At 50.7% G+C, this 25,273-nt stretch overlaps 11 protein-coding genes across 11 annotated transcripts; 5 read left to right on the top strand and 6 right to left on the bottom strand.

The window, feature by feature from the left end:
* Positions 1–2,703: 2,703 nt before the first annotated feature.
* On the bottom strand, positions 2,704–4,675 carry cdcA (phosphoprotein phosphatase CDC14; the record flags this gene model as incomplete). Its single annotated transcript, XM_056890419.1, has 3 exons — positions 2,704–3,958; positions 4,018–4,549; positions 4,627–4,675. The coding sequence occupies 3 exons, from the start codon at positions 4,673–4,675 to the stop codon at positions 2,704–2,706; spliced, it is 1,836 nt and encodes a 611-aa protein (XP_056736910.1).
* Positions 4,676–6,775: 2,100 nt separating this feature from the next.
* On the top strand, positions 6,776–7,988 carry N7443_010362 (uncharacterized protein; the record flags this gene model as incomplete). The annotated part of the gene is made up of 5 exons (XM_056890418.1): positions 6,776–7,079; positions 7,132–7,293; positions 7,346–7,503; positions 7,541–7,727; positions 7,777–7,988. 5 exons carry the CDS (start codon positions 6,776–6,778, stop codon positions 7,986–7,988), a joined length of 1,023 nt encoding a protein of 340 aa, XP_056736909.1.
* Positions 7,989–8,537: 549 nt separating this feature from the next.
* N7443_010361 (CTAG/PCC1 family protein) lies at positions 8,538–8,987 on the top strand (the record flags this gene model as incomplete). Its single annotated transcript, XM_056890417.1, has 2 exons — positions 8,538–8,581; positions 8,666–8,987. 2 exons carry the CDS (start codon positions 8,538–8,540, stop codon positions 8,985–8,987), a joined length of 366 nt encoding a protein of 121 aa, XP_056736908.1.
* A 905-nt stretch (positions 8,988–9,892) lies between these two features.
* Positions 9,893–10,509, top strand: N7443_010360 (glutathione peroxidase; the record flags this gene model as incomplete). The annotated part of the gene is made up of 2 exons (XM_056890416.1): positions 9,893–9,935; positions 10,022–10,509. The coding sequence occupies 2 exons, from the start codon at positions 9,893–9,895 to the stop codon at positions 10,507–10,509; spliced, it is 531 nt and encodes a 176-aa protein (XP_056736907.1).
* Positions 10,510–10,836: 327 nt separating this feature from the next.
* N7443_010359 (translin) lies at positions 10,837–12,104 on the bottom strand (the record flags this gene model as incomplete). Its single annotated transcript, XM_056890415.1, has 6 exons — positions 10,837–10,911; positions 10,982–11,131; positions 11,194–11,279; positions 11,347–11,650; positions 11,711–11,764; positions 12,039–12,104. 6 exons carry the CDS (start codon positions 12,102–12,104, stop codon positions 10,837–10,839), a joined length of 735 nt encoding a protein of 244 aa, XP_056736906.1.
* A 640-nt stretch (positions 12,105–12,744) lies between these two features.
* N7443_010358 (DIM1 family thioredoxin-like protein) lies at positions 12,745–13,281 on the bottom strand (the record flags this gene model as incomplete). Its single annotated transcript, XM_056890414.1, has 3 exons — positions 12,745–13,007; positions 13,063–13,110; positions 13,167–13,281. The coding sequence occupies 3 exons, from the start codon at positions 13,279–13,281 to the stop codon at positions 12,745–12,747; spliced, it is 426 nt and encodes a 141-aa protein (XP_056736905.1).
* Positions 13,282–14,535: 1,254 nt separating this feature from the next.
* On the top strand, positions 14,536–15,223 carry N7443_010357 (60S ribosomal protein eL22; the record flags this gene model as incomplete). Its single annotated transcript, XM_056890413.1, has 4 exons — positions 14,536–14,547; positions 14,740–14,778; positions 14,840–15,036; positions 15,097–15,223. The coding sequence occupies 4 exons, from the start codon at positions 14,536–14,538 to the stop codon at positions 15,221–15,223; spliced, it is 375 nt and encodes a 124-aa protein (XP_056736904.1).
* Positions 15,224–15,766: 543 nt separating this feature from the next.
* rex3 (putative RNA exonuclease Rex3) lies at positions 15,767–17,731 on the bottom strand (the record flags this gene model as incomplete). The annotated part of the gene is made up of 1 exon (XM_056890412.1): positions 15,767–17,731. The coding sequence occupies one exon, from the start codon at positions 17,729–17,731 to the stop codon at positions 15,767–15,769; it is 1,965 nt and encodes a 654-aa protein (XP_056736903.1).
* Positions 17,732–18,280: 549 nt separating this feature from the next.
* On the top strand, positions 18,281–19,641 carry N7443_010355 (lipase ROG1 family protein; the record flags this gene model as incomplete). The annotated part of the gene is made up of 2 exons (XM_056890411.1): positions 18,281–18,330; positions 18,393–19,641. 2 exons carry the CDS (start codon positions 18,281–18,283, stop codon positions 19,639–19,641), a joined length of 1,299 nt encoding a protein of 432 aa, XP_056736902.1.
* A 172-nt stretch (positions 19,642–19,813) lies between these two features.
* Positions 19,814–20,617, bottom strand: N7443_010354 (uncharacterized protein; the record flags this gene model as incomplete). Its single annotated transcript, XM_056890410.1, has 1 exon — positions 19,814–20,617. One exon carries the CDS (start codon positions 20,615–20,617, stop codon positions 19,814–19,816), a length of 804 nt encoding a protein of 267 aa, XP_056736901.1.
* A 1,103-nt stretch (positions 20,618–21,720) lies between these two features.
* N7443_010353 (phosphatidyl synthase) lies at positions 21,721–23,092 on the bottom strand (the record flags this gene model as incomplete). Its single annotated transcript, XM_056890409.1, has 2 exons — positions 21,721–22,678; positions 22,746–23,092. 2 exons carry the CDS (start codon positions 23,090–23,092, stop codon positions 21,721–21,723), a joined length of 1,305 nt encoding a protein of 434 aa, XP_056736900.1.
* Between the last annotated feature and the right edge of the window lie 2,181 nt (positions 23,093–25,273).

The raw sequence follows: 25,273 nt of genomic DNA, 5'->3' as shown, positions 1-25,273 counted from the left end.
AAAGGCCATGGTCGCAGATGGTTTCAAAGATCAAATTCCTAGTCTTCGATATCGCAGCGGAACAAGAGAAAACACCCAGGTGGAGAGACCGGTGCAGTCGACTCTCCTCCCTTTCAAGATAGAAGAGAGTGGAGGAAGATAAGTTCCGTTAGGGCCAACAGAGCTTCCAATCCTGATTTTACGTGGTTCTTGGCGGAAACACCTCGCGGCCTTAGGAGTGTCTTAGCACCACGCTAGGCAATAGCAAAGATACCAGATACAAGGCTAGAATTGAATCAAACCCGGAATGGGAAAAAAATTCCGTCCAGACACAAGGTGTGATGGTTTGTAAAACTTTTAGTTATAGTTGACCCATTAGAATAACCGAGATGGTCCCATCTACTGCAGGCTCTCGCACGGTCCAGCATGCAGGGACCGGGGCCGGTGTACCGGGGATTGGGATGTGGAATGGAGGTGTCTCAGTTGCGCTTCCACTTGTTCTTGTGGATATACCTTATACTGCATACCGATACCACTGTCCCAAGCGAAGGCACCAAGTGGCGATTGTTTGAACTGCATGTATTGATAACAAGCATGAGTAAGTCACCTTCAAATCTCACTTTCTCTTTCGTGCTAACTTCTACAGCAACATGCTGTTTCTGTTCCGATGAATTGGCTTTATAGAAGTTCGAATTGGATCAACCAACTTTTTATCTAAATCTCGCTTCAAAGTCCCTTTCACAAGGCTAAGCCACAAAACTGTCGCTCGTCTATGGAGAAAGAGCCCTCCATCTGAGTGTCTCAAAGTCCCAGCTAGTGGTTTCCATGATATCCAATCTAACATAGCCAAGAAATCCCGAAAATTCTTGAAAAGTGGCGAGCTAGTGTCCACTAGTTAAGTCCTGTTCAATTTCATAACAAGACCTGTCCCATTCTGGAAATTTTAGGCGATGTCCGGATGTTAGGACGAGCACCTTTACTCATTATCAGAACAAGTGTGGCTCCGGACTGTCAAATGCAATTCAATGGAAATTGGCCCCTCACGCCGGCGATACGGAACATTTACGATCCGCATATACCTAGTTTCACTTGGACCCTTTTTTTTGTCTTGGCACTTAACTATACTAATGCGAATCCACCAGTACCAATCGATATAAAATTCACTGGATCGTGCAAACAAGGCCCTGGCAAAAGGAGATCTCAAAGTCCAGGAAATCTCCTGGTATGGGCAATTTCCTTGGTGGTGGGTTGAGGGGTGGTCAGCCGGAGGATGATGGAATCTGTGACATTTAGATGAAATACGCCTTGACGGCCCATTTTTCCTTTGTTCTGGTTTATAGCATTCGAAAATACTAGTATAAGTTTTTCGTCTTCAGTCTTTGCCTTTCATGCCACCTCCTTCCAGCCATGACTATTTGGCGTAAGCTCAAGAAAAGTGGCCATTTAGCTTCAGCCTACGGCTCCCAGGCCTGCGATATTTGACCACTGGCCCATTTGGATCCTAAGCTTCGTACGTTGTGTGTGAATGGCCTTGAATCAATGGATCAGAGGCTCTTTTGGCCTAAACGCTATCAAGGCCTTCACACTAGTTCCAAGGTCCATAACTTATTGCAGTCGAGCCCTATTATGTAAGCGTCCTAGGTTGAGATTCAAGCACCCTGACTAGCCAAGTTGACTGCATATTGTTTGCCTGGGTAACATGGCAGAGAGGTACGTCAATGGCTTCCGGCCCAGGACATCTTTGTATGAGCCATCCCGAGTCCGACTAGAAGGAAGCTTCCAAGATTGTGGCTTCGCAGTCTCTGCACTGTTGTCAGGTCCTTCATAAGCTCTCCGCACAGCTGCGGGTTGTGGCAGCGGCGCAGAACTTGCGGGCCGATGTTGCCGGTGATGGTGATGGGGGGACATTCATCGGGCCTGTTCCTTCTACATTTGCACAAGAATTCGCGAATAGTGTACCAAGGGGCTCCGAGATCTGTCTGTTCATTCTAGGGATGTTACTTCAGTATCTTGAGAAAGATGGGACAGGCCATATAAACAGCAAATCTTCTCAAGATGGTCTGGACATCTTAAATCCTTTGCCGTTTCGAATTGTTTCCAAGTTAAAACCTGGCGTGGGTAATGATATCCTCCCTGCGAGTGAATGGTGTGATATGGTGGCTGCATCAATGGGACTCGAAGCATTTGACGTCCTTACTTATGTTGCTGAGAGCTGCGATTTATCTGACACCCAAGGCGACTCGGAGGAACGAAGCACATCCTTATTTATACCGCAATCTTCATGATAGATACATGCCCACTTAAGATACCCAATACAGCTACAGCTGGCAACAGAAGGATAGAATGTTATAGACGAGTTTCATGAAATAAATTGTCATGTCGCCGTGGAATTGAAAGGTACAACGCCGTAAGAAATCACCATGACATGGACGCAAGAAGAACCGAAAAAAATGCAATTCAATCAGAATCAACCACGGAAGTCCCAGTCATGACGACTTCGAAGTGATGCACGCAGTCATTTATGAACAGCAGAAAACCAAACGCCGCGCAAACATGACCAAAAACCATCTTCACGCCAGAAAAGACCCCGAAGAAACCATGAGACAGAGAAAGAGGAGAACATTAAAAGCATGAAAATGCATCAGAAAGGGGGTATGCAAAATGATGTCCCGTGGGACGGAAGAATAGAAAGGGTCGTCAGTTGAAGGGCTAAGATTCAGACCATTATTGGACACGTGCAACGCGCGCCGGGCTGGCAGATGTGCTACCGACTCGGCCGCTGAGCTTGCGCACTCCTCGTGATTCACTCTTGCTGCTGTCTGTTGCCCTCCTAGGGCTAGATCGAACCTTGCTCACGGAAATGGGAGCGCCGGCGCTCTTGCGGCTTGAGGGAGTTTTAGGAGTCGTAGTCTCAACCCAGTTTTCTCGGTCCTCGTGGATGTCATCAGTCAAGGTGTAGCTAGCTGTGACAGTTGCAGAGTAACTGATGGAACGGGTGGTCGGAGAGGCCACAGGGGACTTGGACGCTTTCTTGGCTTTTAGCATACGCAATTGAATTTCCTCTTCACTCTCGCTGCTTTCATTGCTCGCTCGGTGCTTGCGGCTTGTCTGCTCCTCGCACTTGTTGCCATCACGGTCCACAGCTAGAGAGCCAGACGTAGTCCGGGCATATGGGTGGTGACGGGAATCCTTGCGATGGGACTTCCGAGGCTGGCCAGGAGTTGGGGCGGGGAGATTCTCCTCGTATTGGCCAGCTCCCTCATTGTGATCGATCTCTCCGAGAGCAGCGCGCTTGGAGTGGCTGTTGTTGGGAGGTGTTGAGACAGTGCCATTGCTGGCGCGCTTCTTAGTCGAAACGCGAGGAGTGACCGGGGCAGACTGAGCGAGTTTCTCGCGCATACTGTCCTCAAACCACCACTCGCGGAAAGCACCCTGGTTCAGATGCAGCCAGTGCTGTTGAGGGCCGACAACCATGCCGGGGCGCATGAATCGCATGAAGGCAATGACCTCGTTCGCGGTGAAACCATAGCGGTAGATCAGATAGGCACCGATCAAGCATCCCGTGCGACCGAGGCCAGCCTTGCAGTGAACAGCAATTCCCTTGTTCTTGACGGTGATCATGTCGTGGGCGAGCTTGATGAACTTGCGGACCAATTGCAGAGGCGGGCAGGTACCATCCTCGAAAATCATGTCGATGTGGGAGATTCCCATGGCAGTGAAGTACGAGGGGCAGTATAGCTCGGAGTTCAATCTTACGACGAGACCGACATTTCGGGAGGCAAAGTGGACGAGGACATTCTTGAAAGGAAGAGGAAGCCTGGTAGAGCACACCTCGGAGATGGAGGATGGGAGCTCATCGTACTCGGGGGTATTCATAGGGATGGGCGCAACGGGCTGCTGTTGAGGAGAGGCGAAGGCGAGGAAGTTAGGTGTGACCCAGTTGAAGTCACCCATATCGACTCTCTCGAACTTCTCGTATCTGGAACCTGAATTAGCGTCGAGGGTTCATCTCGATCACAACAAAGATCGATAACATACTCTTCGAGGTTAAAGTCACGAAGGCCACACAGGCCCTGCTCCTTGGCTTTCCACACACCGTAGACAACATCTTGAATATTCAGGATGAAGTCCGCCTGACTGTACCCCGCATCGCGGAAGGGCATGTAAGGTGGATCGGCCTGCGCAATCGGCGCAAGGGCGAGGTGGGGTGGCCAGGACTGAATCAGGACCATGTAGCAAGCCACAATGCAGGCAGCATTTGCGCGGCTGCGGGGGTCCGTCTTGCTGTAGAAAACCACAGGGCGGTCGCTGTTGGCCGGATCTCCGAGGATCTCGTGGAAAAGCACAGCGAAGCGATACAGATGACCGATATGCAGAGGACCGAAATCGGCGTGGAAAGCGTTGTAGAGAAGGGTATCGTCAACGGTGAAGTAGACGGGAGATCGGCGCTTGGTAGTCGGTGTAGTAGGCTGTGCCCGCCGCTTGCTGGGAGATTTGGGAGCGTCGAGCGGAAAAGGGAACGTAGTCCTCGAGCTCGGGGCGGAGTCATAAGATGCCAGGTATAGACGATCTGTTGTTTGTTTTGTTGTTAGATCCCTATATGCGACGAATGCGAGATATGAGACATGCGCAGCGGCGCCAGCTTACCTTGGATGTACTCAATCATCTGGCCCCCTCGGCCAGAATCGGTAGTCATTGTGTCCTTTGTTATAGAGCACACGACTTGATAGGGTAAAAGATAAGGAAGGTAAACAATGAGAAGATAGGCAGTGTCGTCAGTCTGTCGTCAATGTTATGGCAAGCCGTACCGATTGTCGGGATGCGCTGAGGAAGAAGGGAAGAAAGGAAGAATGGACGAAGGCGAGGTCTCAATTGCTCATAGTCTGATTGAGTCAAACAAGACGGAAATAACAATAGAGTCCCGAGGGGTGCAGAGCAGTGTTTAAGATGAAAGATGAGGGGAGAGTTATGGGAAACAAATCTCATGGGGCAGCTGCCATGCCACGCTAAGCCGCTGTTATGTTGTGCTGGTCCTAGTTGGGACTAGTGTGGGCCGTTGACGCGACAACGGTCTATTGATGCCTGAGGCTATGACAACTTTTGCCTGAATTCAGTGGCTCCGCTCAAAACAAATGACAGCTCCATTGTTTTGGCGCCGTAAGAGGTGAGCTCGACCATCCACAGCTGCAGCCATGGGTTCCAGATCTTGAATTGCGTACTCTGTTTCCTTGGTAACATTCCATCAGTGTTCTCAAGTATACCTGAACTTCATTTGATCACATTGTAGATGCCTAAATCCGGCAACCCATCAGGTCGACATTCCGTGTGACCAGCTCAATGTTTTGATGGTTGACCCCATAACACCGGCTATGGTAGTGTCTGCCTCGCGCCTATGAAGGCGGCTGACTTTCCCCACAAATGTGTCCGTCATTCACACCATCACATTCAAGGCTCGACTCTCCCCAGCCCTGTGAGGCCTTGCTCGTTCTTTAATGATATAGACTCGACACAATGGCCACGTTACCAAATGACCCTGAAAAATACGAACTATTGATCTCGATTATATCCCTTGATGCTCTCCCTATGAGATCAGACTGCAAGATCTACCCGGCCTAAGCGCGAACGTCTTCGTTGGCCGCGATGGGGCAACAGACCAATCGACACAAACACAAGAATGACTGGGCAACAAGACATTTGCCACTCTCAGACGCGTTGTTATGATATTATGTTTCGAGGCGGCAGTCGGCCCGAACCACGGCAACGCCACCATCTCGACATTAATTGGCTACCGTCCGTGTCATCTCGATCTCGGTCTGGGCATCAATCCTCTTAAGCATTTCCATCTTGACCGATTTCACGGAACATGACTAGTTAACGAACCAAAGAGGACTCGCCCCTTGGTCTTCGCCTTCGCACACTTGAAGATTTCAGAGCCAGGGGTAAGTGAGCATCGCGGGCTTCAGCTCAACGCACCATTGATGCAAGGATGTTCAACGGTCGCCGATTTCCTAAGGTTGATCTACTAGAGGGCTTGGGCCCTGGCAGCACTCGAAACGCATGAGTGATTAACAGGGCCGTTTGGACGCTATTGGTCGGCCATATCCATGCGCCCTTGCCTGGCCACTCCACACTGAGGGTCGGTGCGTATGCTCTCTATCCCTCACATGTAAGATGGACCAAACCTGAAGTTCTGTTGGCTCTGGCATCATGATTGCTTATTCAAAGAACCGAAGAAATAGACAGAAAGCCACATTCGGAGTGCAGGCAACGTGAAGAGGCGACGGAAACCAGCATGGCAGAGTCACCTAACGGGACAAAGCCTCGACCGTGAGGTATATCAACCAAAATATGTTTGCGCCTTGCAAATAACCATCGCGGAAGCTTTTACGCACCTGCGTCGGGGGGTTCATTGGTGGCCATGTGGAGCCTCCCTTCTTTCACTTACTCTATATCCACTAACTACCTTCGCGGAGCTCCGGGTGGCAGATTACTAGTGTCGATCGTGATTAATGGCGGCGTTCAGACACAGTAAACCAGGCCGGATGAACCATAGGTCTCCGGTGATCCCACAGCAGCACATGCGAGGAGTTCACCGTGTGTTAGAGCTCACAAACAAGCTGCTGGCACGGTGTACATAAGGTCGTAGCCATCTCGTTCAGCAGCTGCCTCTTTTTTTTTACTACTCAGCTCATTATTTCCTGTCACTCTTTTGACCTTCCCGTTCATTTTGTCTATACAAACCTTGTCTTAACCCAGTCACTCTTTCGATCTCTTTGTTTTACATACAATTGCAACGATGAAGTTCACCGGATTCGCTGCTTCTCTCGCCCTTGTCGGCTTTGTTTCTGCTGCCGCCCTCCCTAAAGTCCCCGGACTCGATGGCGCCGTTGAGGGTATGGAGGGGGCAGCTAAGGGAACTCTTGGGGCCCTTACCCACGGTGCCAAGCGCCAACTTGATGCTCTCTACCCTATTCCTAAGGCTGTTGGCAGCTCCCTAGACGGTGTTACTGGTACCACTGGAAGCGCTGTTGGTACTGCTGAGTCCACCGTCGGTGGTGCTGCCGGTACTGCTGAGAACGCTGTAACCAACACCGCTGGAGGTATTTAAATCGGCATAAGCCTGGTGAACCTCGTTTTCTGACTCTTCTATAGCCGTGAAGCGTCAGTTGGATGCTCTGTATCCCGCTACTGAAGGCACCGGTAGCACTCTGAACGGTGCTACTGGGATCGTCGGCAATGCTGTCGGAAGCGGTGGACGCACCGTCGCTGGTGCTGCTGGTACTGTTGAGAATGTCGGCGCTAATACCCTTGGTGGTGAGTCACCTTTTCTTCTTCTAAATAGCTCTCATACTAACCCGTTTTTCAGCTGTCAAGGCTCGCCAACTCGAAACTTTATATCCCGTCACTGAGGCTACCGGTAGCAGCTTGAACGGTGCTACTGGTCTCACTGGTAGCGCCGTCGGCACTGCTGAGTCAACTGTTGGTGGTGTTGCTGGCACCGCTGAGAACGTTGTTACTAACACTGTCGGTGGTGCGTCCACCTATTTCTACTTCAACAAAGCGCATGCTAACTTATTCTGCAGATCTGAAGGCTCGTCAGCTCGCCGCTCTCTATCCCGTCACCGAAGCCACTGGCAGCAGCCTGAACGGTGCTACTGGTCTTGTTGGCAGCGCCGTTGGTACTGGTGAATCCACCGCTGGAGGCGTTGCGGGCACTGTCGAGGACGTTGTTGCCAACACTGCTGGCGGTATGTTCAGCCGCTCATGGTAGAAAGACTCTATGCTGATCTATTTCAGGCCTCAAAGCTCGTCAGCTTGGAAACATGCCCGCCACCCTTGACCAGACCATCTCTTTCGCTCTGATCGGTCTTTCTGGAAACCCCACCGGCCTCTATGGTGCCCTGAACAACCTGCGCACCATCGTTAACGCCGGCGATATCTCTCATGAGAGCCTCACCAACATGCCTCAGGCCGTCCAGGACGTCATCGCCCACCTTGCTACCGCCTAAATATCTCACGAGCGAGGGGTATGAGATTTTCACATGCATGGAAGGTGTCATGAGCTTACCAGGAGAGGCTCTTATTTTTGTTTTTCTTTTTTAAACTTCACTTCTTCGATGTCCTAAGGACTTTGTGCCCTCGGAGCTTTTTTCTCACAAAATCTGTTGTACAATATGTGGATGGGTGTGCTTTATTTATACTTGTCGACTCCCATGCTTGCGAAATTCTTAGAGACCAAATTTTCTCTATTATACCTAGGCCATGCCTATTTATGCTTTCTACTGCTTCTCTGACTTCTCTGAATGGTAGACGATGTTTTTTTTTTCTTTCACGCAATTATCATTACGTTTCATGTCTGTTGTAAAACATTTTGTAAAGTTACTCCCCCGCCCATACGTGCTTAGTCATAACCACTCGAGGCCCCTCGTTTGGCGGGCGAAATGTTCAACTCAACACGGAAAGCAAGTTACGCGACAGTCGAGAACAACCTCCTCACAAAACGATCCTGGCTTTTTTAAATATCCTCCGTTATCTCTAAAAATCATATTTCATCCACCATGGCTGCTGTACAGCCGTCTGACAGCGAGTTCCCTGTCTCAGTGTACGAAGCGTTCCCCCACTTGCATGGAAATATATTGAAACCTCCATGCAACCATTTAAAACAGAGTGCTTACAACTGCTTTAGAACCCTCTCCTTCCCCTTCCCAACACAACGCCTTGCCTCCGCCGCCCTGCAGACCATCGAGGTCGACACCGAGCTGTCCCCGTCCGTGCGACGCACTATGACTCTCACAGCCCCGACTTCCGAGAACGGCGACGAACCACAGGAAAAAAGGCAAAAGCAGGATCCCGACGAGTCAAAGAGTGTGCTGCAGACTACCTACCGTGCTACTACCAATCGCATGCTGCGCGTTGCCGTCAATGGATTCATGGAGAGCTTGGGAGTGGTTCTCGGCGTGATGAAGGAGTTAGATGTCGATGTGCTCAAGGCAGAGATGGAGGGCTGAATCTGCAATAATGCTCTGTTATTTCAGGAACGGATCATGTTGGCTACGCGCAAAGTTGCGGTACTCGCGCCTTGGGCGACATGGTGACCGTCGCTGGGGCTGTTGCCCTCGCCCTGACGGTGGAAAATTCTTTCTATCTCTCTCGTCCCGGAAATTCCGGCTCCAAAGTGTTCCTCCCAGGTCTGTCAAGCAATTCCCTGATTGCCCGCCGGTGTCGCTTGTGGAGACAATCCTAGATATGCGCAGTTCATCAGCCCACGGCTGGCCCTATTGCATGATGAATGGCGTGATCAAAGAACCATGCTACGGGATCTTCACCTGGTATTATGGCATTACATGGCAATGTGTACTACGGCAATGGCAGCGCTACATCTACAGTATGCTGGGCTGACGAGACTACGGGTGTGGGGCCAGTGAAGAAAAGTCCAGACCCGCAAAATCTTGTAAGCAAAAAAAAAGTTATGCTTAACCGGCCTCTACTCAAAGCAGACATGTCTCCGTAGTTATGCAAGACTAGAACCAATAAGATTTGTCATGCAGGTCATGGAAGCAGCACAAAGGAAACGTTACGAAGATTGGGCCTGCCAATAACAGGGCATAGAATTTGGCATTTGCGATCGCTCGGCTCGGGGCAGTTAGGTAACCGTCGGACGTCCAGGAATCCGTGTCTGGGCCTGTGGTCATTGGTAAGACATCTTTGTTCGCCTCGGCTAGAAATATTACAAAATCAAACCATGCGCGCTGTTGTTCGTTTTCGCCAACTCCCTCGGTTTGTGACTCTGTTTTCTCCCCGCTACTCTACGACGTCATCCCTTCAAAGCGCCAAGCTCCTTCACTCCAAGCTCCTTCACTCCAAGCTCCTTTACTCTCCACGTCTCGTTCAATCTCCAGCACCATTCAGCACCATGTCTTCCGCGACTTCTTTCTATGAGTTCGAGCCCGTCGACAGTAAGTACCAACTCACCCATGACCGCCCCCCTAGAACCCCGCTCTTGCCTCGGCGAACAATTCACTAACGCGAACAAACTTCACAGAGAAGGGCGAGCCCTTCCCCCTGGCCCCTCTGAAGGGCAAGGTCGTCCTCGTCGTCAACACCGCCTCCAAGTGCGGTTTCACACCCCAGTTCGAAGGCCTCGAGAAGCTCTACAAGAAGCTGTCGGAGCGCTACCCTGAAGATTTCACCATCCTCGGCTTCCCCTGCAACCAGTTCAACAGCCAGGACCCCGGCTCCAACGATGACATCCAGTCCTTCTGCCAGCTCAACTACGGTGTCACCTTCCCCGTCCTCGGAAAGCTCGACGTGAACGGCGACAAGGCCTCCCCCGTCTTCACCTGGCTGAAGGAACAGATGCCCGGTATCATGGGCATCAAGTCCGTCAAGTGGAACTTCGAGAAGTTCATTGTTGGCGCCGATGGAAAGGTCATCTCCCGCCACTCTTCTCTCACCAAGCCCGAGTCTCTGGAGGACTCGATTGTCAAGGAGATCGAGAAGGCTAAGAAGGCCAAGGGTGCTGAGGCTTAAGTCTGCACGATAAGCTCGTTTCTGTGCAGCCTCCTTTGTTTCATGTATTCATACCCTGGCGCTTTACCTTGTACGAAATACGCTCGTCTATGTGCTTTACGACACCTGATCTTACTGAGGTCCAGTTAATGTTCAATTAATGGGTCAGAACCCTCTACAGTGATACCATTTGTTTTATCCCTTGGAATGTGTGGTGTAGAAGGACTTTTTGTATTCGTAAGGTCAACCTAATATTCCCACCATATTGGTATCATGTAGATGCTGTACGCTCTTGTGTTGCTCGGGGTTTGATATCAGGAGCAAGCATGTCAATCTGTATCATTTCAATCAAGCAGAGGCACCGCCCTTGGGGATCAGGTTCCGCAAGGAGAGGTCATAAACCACGTCTTCGACCTTCTTGACCTGTTGTAGAAGAATAGTCAGTCTGTCACAGCCTTACAACCCTATCTCGATGAACACAGTGCAAACTTACACTGTATTTGACGCCGTCACTGCGCTTCCGCAGGATATCATTCTTCAGGTTGAGCAATTGGAATCCAGAGAAGAGATCCTTGATGAAGTTGCTGATCTGAAGAGGGCGCTCATAGTCACCAAGGGTAACGGAGTTGACGGCCAGGCGCGACTATAAAATTGTCAGCGAATATGCTCTCGACAATTCCAGAATGGGTGCCTTTTAGCTCATACCAGTTCCTCTACCATGGCAATAAGAGCCAAAAGATACTCCTCAATAGTCAAGTGGAAAGCATCTTGCTCCTTGAGATTGACAGGAACTGGTTCAAATAACGTAGTCAGATTCGAATCTTTGGTAGTGAAATTTAACACCAAGGTTCCACTTACCTTCCAGGAATTTGCCGACGTCTTCGATAGTCATGAAAGAGGCCGAGCTAGATCCCTTGTGCTCCTCCAGTCCACCGAGCCACGCACACAGCTCAATGGAGGCGATCAGGTTCTGGAGCTCGCGCGTCCACAGACCATTGTACTTATAGAATGGGTGCTGATCAGCAACAGCCTTCAGGCGGAGGACCTCCTGCTTTTGGGCATTGATTTCCGCAGCCGCATCATCCAAGACTGGCTTGACTGTTTTAACCGGATTAGCCAGGCCGTGGTCAAGATATTCTTTCGACGTTCCGCTGCCCGAGGGCTAAGAATGAGGGAGTCCTTTAGAAGCTCAATCTGACGGCAATCGACAAGGGATACATACTCTGATCAGACGGGGTCGAGTGTGCCCGTGCAAGAATGGCTGTCGTAGACCGACCTGTTGAGATGACGTTAGTTATGTCCTTGGAATTGGGCTCCGGTAGGATCAGGGTAACCCCGCGAGCTAGGCAAAGAGCCTATATTGGTCATTCGCCATCAAATGCATCATACCTTTCCGTGCAAGGGTCTGAACAATCTCGTGGAGCTCCTTTACCCAGTAAGTCAGCTTCTGGTCCGAGTTGTGTGCGCGGTGGCTCTGCTTGGGCGAGGCTTGGCACGCGAAGAATTCACTGTACGAGCAGCTCGCCGGGCGCTGGGGCTGGGGCACTCACATCTCGGACGGTAGTCTCCTCGTCGATCTTGGCCTGAAGATCTTCGAAAATGCGTTGGTCGATCATTTTGTTGGTTGTGGGAGGTGTCTTAGCTGGTAAGTGCTAAGTGAAGGGATTTTGGTGATGCGGTTCGCGGATGCGGTGATGGGAGCTTCAGTGAGTTACGTCAAAATCGAAGGTTGACAACCACAACTCTTTATGAATTTGGAAGACGCTATGTTCGAATTGAGCATGAATTCACTGGTAGTGGAATGATTCGCAATGTTTATTGTTCGTGATCGAGCGTGCGTATTGTACTTGTTACCACGCTATCTACTGCTCGGTTTACATGGCAACTAAAAACAGGCAGCAGAAGCTATCTACATGACCAAGTGATCTGTTCTAAGGTACTCGGGGTCTGGAGCGAGCGACACTGCCAGCCTTTTCTAATTTACTGTGGAGCAGGCCCCGTTCAGTATCGCATAACCTTCCGACACTACGACCTCGGATCAAATTCCTTCAAGAATGATCGAGAAACCCCAAAACGTGTATTTCCAAAAGATTTTTTGCTCGCCTCGTATCTAGTGATCGTAATCATAAGCTTCATGAAAGTGGGCGACATCCATCGAACGCCGCCAGTGCCACCACTCTGCAGGTCAAGCCTTGCTCAGTACCGGTATCTCGTCGAGTAATCTGCAAATAAACCAGTCAGTGCTTGTCCTCTACATCAGAGCATCGAGCGCTTACCCTTTGGACTGACGACCAGACCGCGGCCCTTCTTCGCACCCTTGTAGATCGTCTCGATGATGTCAATGAGCTCTTGCTTGTCTTCCAGCACCCAATTTAACTTGTTATTGTTTCCCGTTCCGAAATCGCACATCATGTGTTTATTGCGGTAGAAATACATGATCGTCATCGGATCGTAGAGCTCGTACATGCCGCTGAAATCGGGCACTTCGTCGAGATCACAGAGGTAGATGACGGCGAAGTCTAGCAATGCACTCATTAGCGGATAGACTTGTAGGAGCGGAAACTCGAGACTCACTCTTCACGCGCTCGGCAATCTTGTAGAGAACCTCATCTTGACGGATACCTGCAAAATTATGGTTAGTCGTGTAGCGCGACAGCGCGACGAGGAAGACAACTCACAGTCGGGATCGTGGTCGCGGCCGAAGCGGATCACCACGAGGCGTTCCTCTTCAGAGAGAATGGCCTGATCGACGTGCCAGGCTGTCCGCAAGTGAGGCAAGACGATCGAACCCATGGCGGCGTTATCGAGTGATGCGGGAGGCGCAGGATGGAGAAAATTGGAGAGCTCGAGCTTATCGCTGGCCCCGCGACGGCACGTGACCTTCAAACAGCTTGCTGCCGAGGTGTGGTTGAATTTTGTCGGAATTCTCGTTCGGGCTGGTCTATTCTACAATGTCAAAAGTCTCTGGGAAGACCTAACGAGAATTGATGAGGATCAGGAGGATCAGTTCGGTTTTGCTGCCACGGCTTGCAGTGATATATCGCTGCTACATTTTGACTCACCGCCCGAGCCACTACGATTTACATTCCAAGGATGCGCACACTTATAGTAGTTTTCGAAATCAATTACAGTACAGGTGGAAATTGTTCAGGTTGCTAGCAGGTACAGTATCGCAAACTACAAGTACTAAAGCTCTTGACTCCACGAGCAGTACCACGCGCTGGAGTCGAATTTGTGAATGGTCCCACGCACCGCTGCAAGGATTCAAAGGAGCTATACTTCAAGGCGAGGCCTACTACTTGAGCAAAGGCACTATTGACAGCAAAGTGAGTATTCAAGGTCCGGTGATGGGCCTGTGTATCTGGAACAGCGACCACAGCATCGAGCCACGACACCGATAAAGCAACGTTACGAATCAAAGCACCTCACTATGAAATCTACTACAAACTTCTTCTCCAAACGATCGGACATGCCGACACGAGTGATGAAAAAGGGGTTCGCGTCGATCGGGAGTAGTGTAAGCCCGATGACACTGTGCGACGAGGCATGCGCAAGCACAGAGGCCAAGTCGCGAGATCCAAAAATGAGAATAATCAATGTGATGTCCTTAGACATCTTTCAGAGATTAAACTGAAAAGAACAGATACTACACTTGATCTAAGCCAATTGGCAAAGAGAGCTAAAGAAGAAAAAAAAGAAGAGGAAGGAAGTTGGGGAAGCTGAGTATTTATGTGAGTCTATGGGGCCCGTGCACATGTGACTCTCTAGCTTCGTTTAAGAAGACCAATCAGAGCGTATAGATCATGTGATAGAGCTGATGCCACCACACACGTGACAAAGTTTTTGTGACTGTGTCATGTGACAGCAGCAGCCCTGCCCTTTCCTTCCCTGAATAGGACTAGCCCACACACCGCCTGTGAATTTTCGACCCAAACGGGCTCCACCAGGAACAGAGGCTCTTCTTTCGACCATCTCTCTCGCCGGCGCAGGATATTCACCTCTTTGCGACCTTTTCCCCCCAACGTCAATCCACCCCCATCATTCAAAATGGCTCCCGCTGTACGTTGAATACTCCGTGAACCGCTTTGCTGTTCCCCCCATCGGAGTCTCGGCAGACATGCATCTTGTCGACCACCGGATATTGAAAAATCTATCCGGTGACCTCGTCGCAAGAGCATCGTCCACCGAGACTACCACCGGGGCTCTCAACTCCATGGAGCAGTAGGCTAATTCATCGTTTCACCCCAATAGGCCCGTGCCGGTCGTAAGGCCCCCAAGGTCACCCAGAAGGTAAGTTTTTTACATACTCCGAGACACCAATTGCATACAGGCAACTAACAGAACTCTGCAGTTCATCATCAACGCTTCGCAGCCCGCGAGCGACAAGATCTTCGACGTCTCCGCCTTCGAGAAGTTCCTCCACGACCGCATCAAGGTCGAGGGCCGTGTCGGCAACCTCGGTGACAACGTCGTCATCTCGCAGGCTGGCGAGGGCAAGATCGAGGTCGTTGCTCACATCCCCTTCTCCGGTCGCTACCTCAAGTACCTGTGAGTTATATCCCGCGCAGTTCCGGCATGCGGCACCGGCTGACCACATTCGCTCCATAGGACCAAGAAGTACCTCAAGAAGCAGCAGCTCCGTGACTGGCTCCGCGTCGTCTCCACCTCCAAGGGTGTCTACGAGCTCCGCTTCTACAACGTCGTCAACGACGATGCTGAGGAGGATGAGGAGTAAATTCGCTCCCTCGATCTTTGACCAATCTTGGGCCCAACTGTCCATCAATTCGGGCTCTGTGGTTATCGCCTTATGATGGAGTTAAATCTGCTCGAGAGTGAGCCATGGGGTTTGATTGTGTGATATGTGGGGGATAGACTAGCCTTGACTGGCTATGAAATCAAAAAAAGTTTATACCCTCAGTCTATGAGCTCTGCGTAGAGTTACTGTGTACTTGCATTTCCGTAGTCTTGGACTTTTCGTTGTTATGCTCTTCTGGCATTGATGTCCACACTATAATGCGGTTCGATGTTATATTTGTGGTCAATGGCTTGCTTCTTGGCACAACTATAAGCCAATATAAATGGGTCAGTTTTGGTATGACTCGACCTGACTTAGACCCAGGTGCCATCGCTTCAATGATTTCCTTGTGGCTAGATACCATTGCAATGAGTAACTCCTGGTTTTGGGGAAATTAAGTGCATCGCTAGATCAGCATACTCTGGGTATCAATGACAAAGAAAACCCCAATGCTGGAGTGGAAAAATATTCTGTACAAGACTCTCATGCACTTGGATCCTTCCTCTTTTGTCCGAGTCCATACTCAAGGTCCAGCACAACTTTATGCATACCCTTGGATGCTTGACCAGGCGGTGCAATAAGTGCATCGCCCTCAAACTTCCACCCCTTGGCCTTCAAGCGCTTCCAGAGTTCACCCACTTTGACTCGTACCAAGTCGCCCGTGGCAATGGAGTCTTCCTTGGAGTCGTGACCCTTGTCTCCTCCAGTTTGAATTTCACGTTCGAGGAACTTTCGAGCAAGAAACTTGAGGCTCAGGCGATTCGGAAGACGTCGTGGCGCGGGGTACAGAAGGACTGTATCGATGATGGTGGGGTGAATCACTCGACAAACATTGAGGTCGTTGTCGATTGCATGGCCCATGAGTGGTGTTTCGGGCTGGAGAAGCTTGAATAGCAGATCTCGCGCTGCGGTGGGTGATTCGACCATTTGTAGAGGTTGTTGTTTCCCCTCTTCCTTCGGAGGAGCAGGTTTACCGTAAGGGGTAGCGATAGAGTAGTGTTCTTGAAAAACGCCCGAGTATCGCGAGTTCAGGTCCAACACCTCGCCCATGGGCTTTACAAGGACATCAAGAAGTTCGCGACCTTCAGGCCAGCTGACAGCAGTGAGACGGATGAGCTCCATGCCTATGGTTGTGTAGCCCATCTCACAGTCGAAGCAGACTGGATCGAGAGGCCCTTTGTTGGGCTGGCGGGGGGTCTCTTGGAACTGGAGAATTGATGCAAGGCGCTTGGTCTCTGAAACTTTGAAGACATGCGTGTTGCCTTTGGTACAGCCGACCGAAGTACCAACAGATTCTCCACAGCAAGGGAAATATGATTCCGATGAACCTGTGACGTTGTCGGTTCTCTTGCGGGGAGGGAAAATGGGTCGACTGGGATGGTAGGTACACTGACCACCGCTCGCCAGAGCTCCATCTTCTCGGCGTCCAGGGAAGACCTGGAATCGTCCTGAGCATCGGTCACACTTTTCCCAGCCTTTGGACCCCTCTGCACCTTTCTTGGCGATCTCAATCTCTCCGTCTGTAGGCGCTTTGGTGACATAGCCGAACTGCTCGAGGCCTTCCAACGGTGTAAGCAACTCAGGTACCAGAGCAACCTCTTCCTTGGTGGTGAGCCCAGTAACAATCAGCTTGGGAGCTTCTTGAGCGCGAGCTTGAACCAGTTGGATAGGATTGAGGTGGTAGTATCGCATGTTCAAATGAGCCATGACTTCCTTGACCCATTCCTCCGTGGAACTCTTCGGCAATTTGACGATGCGATTCTTGATAATGTTGCTGTAAACACCAGGGTTCTCCTTGGCCACTCTTTCCTCTTCATCCAAAGCCATCGTGATGAGCTCGTCTTTATTCAAAATAAAGACTCCGTTCTTGGAATCTTTCTCCTTTACCAGCCTCTCATTGAGACCAACCATGGCAGCGTGCAGCTTTTTCAGGATGGCGGTTCGGATGGGATGCGAAGCTGGCGCCTTCGGCAGCATGCGGGGGTTGAGGGTTTCCATTGGCACTTTTCGCGGAGGAAGCTGCATTGACGCAGGCTTTTGAGAAGCAGAAGTGATGGCATTGGTATCTTTCGTGCCAGAAGATCTAGATAACGGGCGTTTTGGTGGTGGGGGAGAGACTGATCTCAAGGCTGAGGTGAGCTTCGGCGTCCCTTTGTCCATGTGAGCTTCTTTGCGAAACGTTGGCAACATGGATTCCGGGGAAGTAGTGGTTGTCTCGGCTTTATGACTTGCGCCAGATACCTCGGTCAAAGCAGAGGGATCGGCTTCCACTTTGAGTCTCTTGGAGGGACGAGCAGTGTCATCTCCCAATATCGAGGTGGGGCGATGAGGTTGAGATGTGGCTGTAGGCAAGTTGCGAGCCTTATGAGAAAACAAACATGTTAAGAGAGAACATGTTTGCCCTTGCGGACAAGGCACGTCTGCGAACAGACCAAGTGTTCTGAACATCCTGGGATAGTATTTTGGCTTGATGACACTTGAATAGGATCGATTTCACAACGAATGATTGAGACTTGTTGTAAGCTTCACTCATCCATATAAAGATGAAGTCGTATGTAGGTGACGGCTGAGATTAGACCGAGAGAGAGCGAATACCAACGGAACATGATCTTTCGGATTTGATCAGCTACTCAAGCATGAGTCTTGTAAATTCCAGGTAGCACCGTCGCTTATGGATTGAGTAGTTGGTTAAAATTCACAGGCGCTTCCACTTCAAAGACAAATGCAGCACGCTATTCGAAAGATCCAATACCAAACATGGTTGATTGTGGTGAGCACAAAGGGCGAGTAGAAAAGAGATCAGTTCATCAAAGGAGAAGGTTGGCCTGCAAATAGTGCAAACTTGCAGCCCCCGATCTCAGGCGGCACTCTTATCGCTGACTGGGCTTCGGAATCGCCGCCGTCCGTTCCTTAACTCCGGCAGGAAGCTTTATAAGTGTCTGCCTTGCCACCCTGTTTTTCTTTATCGATAAAGAGCGCTTCGTTTTTCAACGCGACATGTCTGAGTCATCTACGGAATCCGACCATCTCTGTGTTTTGGTGCACGGGTACGTGTTCTCTCCTCGCGCGGATGACATCAAAGCAAAGCCAAACTAACACCTTTGGTTAGGCTCTGGGGCAAACCATCTCACCTGGACTTCGTGGCCTCTGCACTGAGAGACCGACACGGAGATAATATTCACATCCTTTCCGCGAAAGAGAACAGTGGCCATTGGACGTATGATGGAATTGAGCTCGGTGGAGAGCGATTGGCGCATGAGATCGAAGAGACCATCGGTGCTCTGGACCAGAAGGGTCAAAAGATCCAGAAACTGAGCATTGTTGGCTACTCAATGGGCGGCTTGATCGCGCGATATGCCATTGGCTTGCTTCACAGCCAAGGAGTGCTCGACAAGCTGGAGCCCGTGAACTTCACCACATTTGCCACCCCACATGTTGGAGTGAGAACGCCGCTCAAGGGACTCAGGAGCCAGATCTTTAATGGCCTGGGAGCGAGAACTATCTCCATGTCTGGTCAGCAGCTATTCCTGATCGACGAGTTCCGTGAAACCGGGCGTCCACTGCTCAGCGTGTTAGCGGACCCAGAAAGCATCTTCGTCCAGGGGCTAAAGAAGTTCCGTCACCGGAGTGTTTACGCCAATATTGTCAACGATCGCTCTGTTGTTTTCTACACCTCGGCTCTTATCAAGGTCGACCCATTTCATGACCTCGACAACATTAATATCAACTACGTCAAAGGCTACGACGATGTTATCATCGACCGTGACAACTACCTATTGCCTCTCACGCCTGAAGATCCATCTAGCGAATCTTCTCGATTTTGGAGGCAATGCAAGGCATTTGCCTTCGGGCTGCCCTACTATCTGCTCATTCTTATCTTGATCGGCCCGGCGTCCACAATATTCCTCGCGAATTCAGCCGTGCAGACTATTCGCAGTCGGAAGAGAATTCGTCTGCACGGCGAAGGAAAAAATGGCAAGCTTTTCGGAAGATACCGCGTGCCTTTATTGGTGCAAGACGTCCAGCATGCCATGGAGGACGTGTTTGAGAATGTCAATGCTAGACAAGAGCCTGCCTACCTTTCGGGCAGTGAGGCCGAAGAGGTTGAATTAGGGCATGCAAGCCACCCAAAGTCGAGTGGGCCTGACGGCTCCTCAAAGTTCCCTACACTTGCCCTTTCGCCTGAGCAGTTTGCCATCATCGACTCACTTAATGCCGTTGGATTCCACAAATACCCTGTGCACATCCAAAAACACCGACACAGCCACGCAGCTATCATCGTTCGCATGCCCAAGGATGGATTTGCCGAGGGCAAAACTGTCATAAAGCACTGGCTGGATAACGAGTTTTTGGTTTGATGCACATTATATTTACCAAGCATAATCAGGAGGAACTGGGGGGCGTTCTGCACATCATTTGAACTTTGCATATCTGCACTTCTTTTTTAGCTCTGTACATCATTGAGGAGGCTCGATAGACCATTCACAACATCTACTCTCTAATTTATAATATAACTACGCACAAGGCCATCTAAATCTTCGGCGAAACCTCATACGATACCCGGCTTACCCCCTTATTCCTACTAATCTTCCGAATCGTAATGGTCCCAACCAGACTCGTCCTCGAAACATGCGTACCACCACAAGGATTCTTATCAAGTCCCCCGATACTCGCAACCCGCACCGGTCCATCCCGCTCTTTGCCTCGACCCTCGACATCTTCCAAATCCGAAGCATCCTCAACCCACGAAAGCAGAATCGGCAGATCCTGCTCCACGAGCTCATCCACCTTCGCCTGGATCTGCGGCTTGTGCTCATTGTACAATAAGCCTTCATATTCCATGCACGCCTCGCCGGGAAAATGATTCGCTTTGACTTTCTTCATCTCCGGCATGAGAAGCTGCATAGCTAGCCCGACGATATGACCACCCGTATGCAGTCGCGAGTGGTAATCCCGCTTGACATCGTCGACTTTTTGAATGACAGATTGGCCCGCGGTGAATATGGACCCTGTACTGGGCTTGCCGAAGTGATAGATTCTTCCATCTTGGGTCTTTCGGACTAGAGATACCGTGAATGTTGGTGCCTCATCTGCTGGTGCGATTGAGCCTGTGTCGCTTGGCTGACCACCACCCTGTGGGTAGAGGATCGTTTGGCACATGGTGATAGCTAAGTCCTCTGGGGAGACATTTTTCGCGAGGAACTTTTCTTCTTCTGAGAGGGATGAGATTGGTTGGTAAGATATTATCTCTGTTTTTAGGGTTCTCAGAGAGGCGTCCTTGAGGTATACTGCCTCGGTGGGTTGGACCTGATCCGGGTGAGTTCGTGTTTTCATAGTGTGGTGGGATAGTTGCACTCATCATTTTTGCGTAATATAGTGTTCTTTCTATGAGATCTTTCGCCTATTCTACAGCAAAAGTCAGGGATGAGTCAAGTCCGATTGTAGTGGGGAACTGATGACGGGTATTGCTGCCTGGACCCTCAGGCTACTACATAATGGAAGGAAAGAAGAAGCGCTCAATTTGTATGCTCTAACTCTTGCTTTGATGTGAGACACATAGATAATTCTATCTTGGACAATGTGTTGAGAGGAGAATAGAAGGTTCCAATGACAAAGTCCACGGGTTGAGGCCCTCATCGGTCTCCCGACCACATAAGACGACCACCAGGTAGCCATCTGCAAACTACACCGTGAACCTTGGAAGGCACCCTAGGATTCTTCCCCGCAAGCTTCTATCCCACAACCGGATTATAACATACATGCCACCCATGGATATGCCAAGAGCCAACCTTAACTCAACGCCCTCAACCCCGGATTCGCCCCCACCATCCAGATCCCTGCATCCGGGGCAAACCAGGTGGCCAACTAGATTAGTTTTCGGATTCCAAACCCAAGCTAACCTATGCCTACGGGCTGCCTAATCTGTCATGACCGGGTTCCCATCTTGGGACTACTCTGACGTTTAGTGATCGAACAAACTTGATATGGTCGAAGCATGTGGCAGGAGCCTGTTCAAGTTCGATCTGTTTCATCATTTCTCTGGCAATCTTGGAGATCTGTCTGTACGCGGAGCCTTTATACCATACCTTGGAGACATTCGGGAGGCTAACTTTCCTCTGTAGGACCTTATTTGTTCTGTGTCTGTGCGATACCGGGTGTTGTATAATTAAGTAGGATGAAGGCAAGAGATAAAGAGATATTGTTTTTAAGCTCTATCATGTCATTGTTCATGTTATTTGAAGTGTAAATGGATCCGACAACGCGGATTATGTGAATCATAATACGTTGAAAAGGGGTACTGGCCACGAAATGAAAAACTCAGATGGGGTTGAGCATCGTAAGCGGAATCATGGTTCTTGAGGGCGTGGGATGGTATAGTAGGTGAAAGAATCGGAAGATATGAATGTAGGTGGTAGTGCCAAGTCCAGCGTGGCAGATTATTTGTTCAACTGGATCGACTTGATCTCATCCGTGAACATACTGAAGGAGCCACCACGACCACGGAGCTTCTGTGCCTCACGGTTGATGGCGAATTTGACTCCCTCGTAGATGTTCTTGCAGATCTTCTTGGGTGGGAAGCGGGGGATAGTGCCTTCCTGCCAGACACCAGTCGCGACAAGGACGGAGTACCACTCGGTTTCCTCCGAGGTCTTGTTGAACTCATTCGTGCCTCGAATGTCGGACTCGGGAGTATCACCGAAGAAGTAAACGGTGGCTGGGGGCTTATCGATGCCATGGGACTCACTGCGCCATTCTTGGAGGAGTCGTGTGGCGAATGCGAACGTGCCCATCTGCGGTTTGCCAAATGCGACCGTTTTGAGTTCCTTGCCGCCAGTGACAGCTTTATAGAGGGCCTCGAGCGAGGCGCGCAGAGCACCCATGCCAATGCGCGAGTGCTCATGTGAAGTAGACCACAACACGTCATTGTGCGAGAAGTAAACGGGCGGGCCCTCGTCGAAGGTCTCCGACCGGGTATTCAATTGTCCCTTTTGCGTCATGAGGACATCCAGAATAATCTGCTGGTCGCCTGCCCAGTCACGGCTATCAGCGAAGACGAAGATCGCTTCGATTCGAGTGCTGTCCAAATCGAGCGTTCGGGAGTTCTTGTACTCCTCGTCCGTTAGTTTCCGGAACGGAGTCGCATCTTGCTGTGTCTTGATTATGTCTCCGGGAGTAACGACGTCCTTGAATCCGTATCCCTCGGCCACAATGCGGCACTTTTCGCCTTCTCCGCCGACGACTAGGACAGTGCCGTACTGCTCGGCCATTTCCCGCATGGGGGTATGTCCGCAGATGAATTGGCCGGGGTCCACCTCATATTCGAGTTGGCGACTGAGATCGCGACATCTTTCTTCTTCGGTCTTGCCGCCGCCGTTGGTGAGAAAGATGTAGGGTCTATAGAGGGGGCTGTTAGCGAAAGGTACTATTTACACCTCCCCCCGGGGCCAGGATTAAGACTTGCACTTTGATTCCGTATGGGTTTTCACCATTGATATATTTCATAGCCTCCAGGGCTTCTGGGATGGGCTCTCCGCCCTTAACAAAGACGCCATCGATATCGAAAGCGAGAGCAAAGTCGTCGCTAGTGACAATCGGCGGTGTAGAGGCGGGAGTGTCGACCTGGGGAGATTCTTCTCCCGATGAGACGACTTCTTCTTCGGGCTGGTTTGACATTGTTGTAGGAGGTAAGTTGCGAGGGGGCGGTGCCATTAAATGGCTAGGAGGTATGACGACGTTAGGTCCACCGTACAAGTCGGCCCGATCGTCGTGGTGGGGCCACTGAGCCCCGAGTCCTTCGGCTGTCGCCATCGTCAATTGTGAACGGACAAGACGGTGTGTGGGTCTGTGGGTCTTGCAGTGATCGCCTAGGCACGTCTGTTTCTCGTTTCTGCGTTCACGTCTCGGGTGTGAGAAGAAAGGTACAATGCGGGTCCGAGTCTGTCAAAGGTGTGAAGGTGTGAAGGTGTGAAGGTGTGCCGATGTGCAGATGGTGAAAGCAAGGGCGATGGGGCGTGGGGGATAGCCATTAATATATGTAGCATCATTTTACCCCCAGCGCTACATAACTACAGTACCCTATCTCAAGACAAGACATCTGGTTACGAGGACCCACCCTTTGCCATCCTCAGAAGCGTCATTCTCGTCCGTCATTTGCGTGCACCCTACTGGGCGGACAGTGCCCTTGCGAACAGGGAGGGTTATCTGCCCCTGCGGATTCAAATCGGTCTTTCCCTTTGCCCTTGGCGCCGCGAGCCATAACCACGAGCGCCGCCCAAGGCCCTGATTCGCCCCAAGAAGAAAGACTGCCCGTTAATGGCGTAGGCGAGTCCGCGGTTTACCAAGGCGGAGTCTGAGCGGCGTTGCCGTTGGCTGAGTGGGCCGTTGACGTCGCGGGGGGTTCCAGTGTTTGGTTCTGCTGAGGTTTCCCAGACCATGACGGCACTCTGTAACCAATTCTTAATTTTATGGTTCCGAATGAAAGGTCCCGACTGATTTTTCCGTCTTTCAGAACCGGTTATGGACCGCGGTCTCTGTATCTAGGCCTTCGTCCGGCGCGTCGATGGACCGAGAGACGCACGTCCATGCATAAGCAACTCTATTGCACCCCTCGCATGCCACCCTAGACGAGTCACTTGACCTCGGAACTTGCTGACTCTGTGACTCTGTGCGAACTATGCTACTCAGAGTATCCCGTTCTCGCGGGGCGTGGCGCTGTCCGTCGGACGGGATCGAATCTAGGCGCCTCACCGCGGGGCAGATTGGGGATCTGACGTCATGTAATTCCGAGTGCTGACTCAACTGGTTTCAGGAACCGGATAGCCTGGATGGGTCCTGCTGGGGCTATGATAACATAGATCAGGCTGACGTTCACGATCCGGAAATGTCGAGTCCGCACCGCTTCCGCATGGCCTTGTTTACAGTAGGTGGGTTTTGTCCAAATCTATATATCGCGACGGAGAGAAATCGGCGGTATGTGGCGTCGCCAAACTGTCCCTCTGATACAACATGCGCGTGTCGCTAGGACTGATTATGTCTAGGAATGTAAGAGACCGCTACGAATTTCCTTTGAAATGGCAAGCCAGGGAGACATGCATCATCTCGTCGACAAGCGCCTGCAGGGAGTTTACTGCATGTACCTACAGTATGGAGAAAAAGTGGGTCCACACGACAAGCACTTACATCCCCCAACTGGCCGCGGCAGCGATCTTCCTCTGTACATATGAATGGTGTAGAATTTATCCAAGTGTAGCTTATGCCTCTTGCCAGCCTGATGTATTGCCTAGAATGTGCTTGAATGGCTTGAAGTACACAATACCACCCTGCTGGAGAACCCGAGACCTCCAGTCATTCTTCCTCGATCGCTTTTCCTCAATTGGGCCACGAGCATAACGGGCATGTCTCTGGTGGATACTGCAAGGTAGGGTGGGAAAAGAAAAACTATGTCTATGGGTTCTGTTCGTGACCATCTGCAGGCAGTTGCCAGCCAATCCTGGTCCAACCGGAGCGGGGAGTTGCAATTCCGGCCTCTCTGTATGGAGGCGCCCGATTCGTATCTGTACTCTTAGTCTGAGCACTACTTGCGCACGGTCTATGCACGGTAACATAATACTAACATGTGAAGGCGGGCGCCAACTGGAATCATCTGGATGAGAATGGGGTTAATTATCAATCTTGAAGTGTCTGGCATTCTGTCATTGGGCTCGACCCGTAGATGCAAACTAAAATGTCAAGCCCTGAATTTGGGCTTCACTGCCATGCAGTAATGACATGGTCCAATGGTAGATCTGCATACACCCTCCATAATCATGTTCAACCTTGTTCACTGGGGCCGGGCTCGTGAATATAGGAATGCGATGATGATACTCCATTCGCTCACCGGAGCAGAAATCATAGTAGGGCTTAATTTTGGGTCAGACAACACATTCTATTGAATCCTCCACTCCGTGATCTCTGAACTTGTTAATGAGATATGGAGCCAGAATACCTCCT

Source organism: Penicillium atrosanguineum (assembly GCF_028827265.1).
Source record: "Penicillium atrosanguineum strain IBT 20685 chromosome Unknown utg000008l_segment0_segment0, whole genome shotgun sequence".
NCBI classification, from domain to species: Eukaryota; Fungi; Ascomycota; class Eurotiomycetes; order Eurotiales; family Aspergillaceae; genus Penicillium; species Penicillium atrosanguineum.
The sequence above is the reverse complement of the archived record's forward strand: the minus strand, read 5'-3'. Positions and strand labels throughout refer to the sequence as shown.